This window comes from Pteropus alecto, unplaced genomic scaffold, assembly GCF_000325575.1.
Source record: "Pteropus alecto unplaced genomic scaffold, ASM32557v1 scaffold22, whole genome shotgun sequence".
Taxonomy (NCBI): Eukaryota; Metazoa; Chordata; class Mammalia; order Chiroptera; family Pteropodidae; genus Pteropus; species Pteropus alecto.
In genome coordinates this window covers 10,365,278-10,368,449 of record NW_006434839.1, presented here as the reverse complement: position 1 = coordinate 10,368,449, position 3,172 = coordinate 10,365,278, and the positions used below count along the sequence as shown (strand labels likewise).

At 54.0% G+C, this 3,172-nt stretch overlaps 1 protein-coding gene across 3 annotated transcripts in view; it reads right to left on the bottom strand.

Moving 5' to 3' along the window:
• The window catches only part of IMPDH1 (inosine monophosphate dehydrogenase 1), a 16,380-nt gene that overhangs the window by 3,562 nt on the left and 9,646 nt on the right, over positions 1-3,172 (bottom strand). For 2 of the 3 annotated variants that reach the window (XM_015588401.1, XM_006910543.2), the window contains exons 7-10: positions 2,993-3,080; positions 1,929-2,128; positions 1,175-1,265; positions 836-931 (exon numbers count right to left, since the gene is read on the bottom strand). In XM_015588401.1, coding sequence (XP_015443887.1) covers positions 836-931; positions 1,175-1,265; positions 1,929-2,128; positions 2,993-3,080 — 475 coding nt within the window. The remainder of the gene's footprint in view (positions 1-835; positions 932-1,174; positions 1,266-1,928; positions 2,129-2,992; positions 3,081-3,172) is intronic. The other variant, XM_015588403.1, reaches the window with a different exon arrangement.

The following is a 3,172-nucleotide window of genomic DNA, read 5'->3' as shown; positions in this document are numbered from 1 at the left end:
AGGTTGAATAAAGTAGGGAAGGGGCCCTCTCAGAGGTGCTTCTGTTTGTTCTGCCCAATTGCAACCCAAGGTTTAGAACAGGGTCTGACACACAGCAGATGCCCAATTAACATTTGTAAAAAGACTGAGCAAAAGCCCAGGTTTCACCATCGTGATCAGCTAAGACAAGGAGTAGAAACTTAAAAGCAGAGGCTCTGAAGACCAAAAGGAGAGATGTTTCGGGCAGAGAGGACCCAACAGGTCACTTGGTGTTCTGAATAAATGACCCACACTTAGAGGGGCCAGATCCGTCCCCTCAGGCCAAGCTGGGACACACGGCCTCCAGGGAGCATCCCTAACATGGAGACACATGTCATGGTCTCGCTCTCCCCCTCTTCATGTTTCGGGAACCCACCCTGGAAAAGGGCTTTGTGACTCAGTGGACCCCCTCCTCCACTATCACCAGATGGTGTATACCCTAAGACATTCAAAAACATGCTGTCTCAATGTCTGAAGTATCTGCCTTGTCACAAAGCTAATCCAAACCCGGAGCTGGCTTCCAACAAGCACCTCGGAGAAGTGGTCACACCAGCCTTGGATCCTTGACCAGAATCCAAGAAGTGGGCTGGCGCATACCCGAAACTCTTGGTAACCTCATCTTACACCTGCTCCCCAAGTCAACAGGCCAGACAGGAAGAGGCTGAGCCCAGGTTGCCACTGAACCCACCATCCCGAGGAGCCTGGCAGAGTGAGCCCTCGGCATGCACCTGTGGGACAAGAATGAGGCCCAAGGGGTCTGTGGAGGGCCAGTGGGGTGGGTATTCTAAGTGGCAGTCACTCTGCTACTAACACTTACCTTCTTGGGTGATGCAGATAGAGCCACAGCCCATGCCCACACGTAGCCCATCCACACCAGCGTCAATCAGATTCTTGGCCTGAGCTGCTGTCACCACTGGGGTGGGGGTGGGGGCGGGCAGAGAAAGAGGAACAGTGTGAGGATAAGAGCCCCTGTCCTGCCCTGGGGCTCCCTGGGACCCCAGTCTAGCCCCCACCCCACCTACAGTGACCGGAGCCTATTCATTCTGCCCCCTGCCCCCCCACGCAGGGGTGATGCCATCAATTGGGGATGCTGAGGGAAAGGAAGTTACACAGAGAGGAGGCAAGGGCCAAGGGTGAGAGGGGACTCCACACTCACCATTCCCCCCAATCACCTGGAGGTGGGGGTACTTCTGCTTGATGTAGTGCACCATGGCGATCTGGTACACAGAGTTCCCTTGGGATGAGTCCTGTGAGGAGGGGGACAGGAAAGCTTAGGCTACTATGGCTGAGGGTCCTCCCTGGGGGGAGGGAGGTCTCGAGTGGACAGACTCCTGGAATAATACGAAAAATGTTATGAGAATGCCCCTTTTTTTTTTTTCTGAGAAGACAACTGACAGCTTTCGACTGGTTCTCAAAGGGACCTGCTTTCCCCAAAAGGTTAAGCACCACTAATGTATAGTTTCAGAGCAGACAAAGCCCTGTCACAGCCACCGACGGACTGGTCCTCATGGCGAGGCTGCCTGGGGCCTATGCTATTTCTACCAACTCACTAACCAAATGAAGGTGCTTAACCTCCTCAGCCTCCATTTCTTCATCTGACAAGGGGCATGGTCACTGTACTTGGGGCAGGTCAGGGGGTTGCTGTTGGGAGGATTAAATGAGCCTATCTACATAAAGGTCTTAGTCCGGGGCCTGGCAAGGGGGAGGTTCTCCATGAATGTGAGCTCTAAGCACTGGGGCCAACTTATAAGCACACCCAGAAGGCCCTCAGAGAGGTCCACGGTTGGTTTGGGCTGTCAGAGTACCACAGACCCTCCTGATTCTGACTCTAGGCTTAATTAGAGACAAACATGGGTCTTCCTAAGCCTCTACTCTACCGAAACACCCTGGCTCCAGGGTGGTGCCCGTACCAGCACTATGACATCAGCACCCGCCTGAGTGAGCAGGTCCAGGCGGTACTTGTCATCCTCACGGGTGCCCACGGCTGCCCCGCAGAGTAGCTGCTTGTGAGAATCCTTGGAAGCCAGAGGGTAGTCCCGGTTCTTCTTCAGGTCGGTGCGGGCAATGATGGCCACTAGCTCGTCATGATCGTTGACAATGGGCAGCTTCCCTGACAAGGAAGACAGAGGTGAGATGAAGGAGCAGCCTCTGGGGGCCTGGAGGGTGGAGGGAGTGAGGATGAAAATGGACCAGCGATTCCACTGAAGTACCTAAACCAGCCACTAGGTGACAGCACCCACCCAGGAAGCACTCCTAGGGACAAGGACCTCTTCCCAAGGAACAGGAAGCAAACAAACCTTGTAGCCCAGAGGGTTCCCAAAGCTCTTCCTGCCCTGTGGCCTGGCCTGGCCAGGCTGGGGTGGACGGCCCCTGAGCACTGGCAGCCTTTCACCTGCTGGGCCACAGGCCACAGTGGTCGAAAACTCTGAGCCAGGGCACAAATGCGAGGCTGTCCTATAGGGAGGAGCGTGTGCCCTGCCCAAAACCACCCCCAGAGAACAATCTCGTATGGGCCAGGGGGAGTATGTTCCAGTGTCGCCCGCAGGGAGCTAATGAATATTGCATCAATAGCCCCAATGGCAAATAAATTTAAGTGCAGGACTTCTCAGTCATTAATAAGCTAATGTACAATTCTTATGCAAGATGGACGATACAGAAAAGAGCATTTTTTCAGACTTTTAAGACCAGAAAGCTCCTTTTTTCATAATAGACATTTCATACGACTAGGTTTTTTTTGGAGGAAACATAATGTGAAGATGCTGAAAAGGGACAGGTTTTCCTAAGCTAGGAAAAGGACCTCATGAATCACGCTCCAGCCTGGGGTTATTCAAACCTTCCCCAAGGCCCAGTCTGGTTGCTGGGATGCCTGCAAGGCTGTGAAGGAATAGGAGGAACAGGCGTACAGGGAGCCGGGCTGGGGGTGGGCGTGAGGATGGGGAAGGGGATCTTGAGTTTTCTGCCTACTCCTCGGTACCTTTTTTGCTGCGCTGCAGGATCTCGTTTGCCTCTTTCAATGTCACACCTGCTGGGGCCACCACCAGCTCATTCCGTGGTGTCATCACCTGTGGGGCCAGGAACATTTCCCTGCAGGTTGGCAGGTGAGAGAGAAGGGAGCCAGACCTCCCTCTGGTCCCTGGACACAGGTACCAGCCTG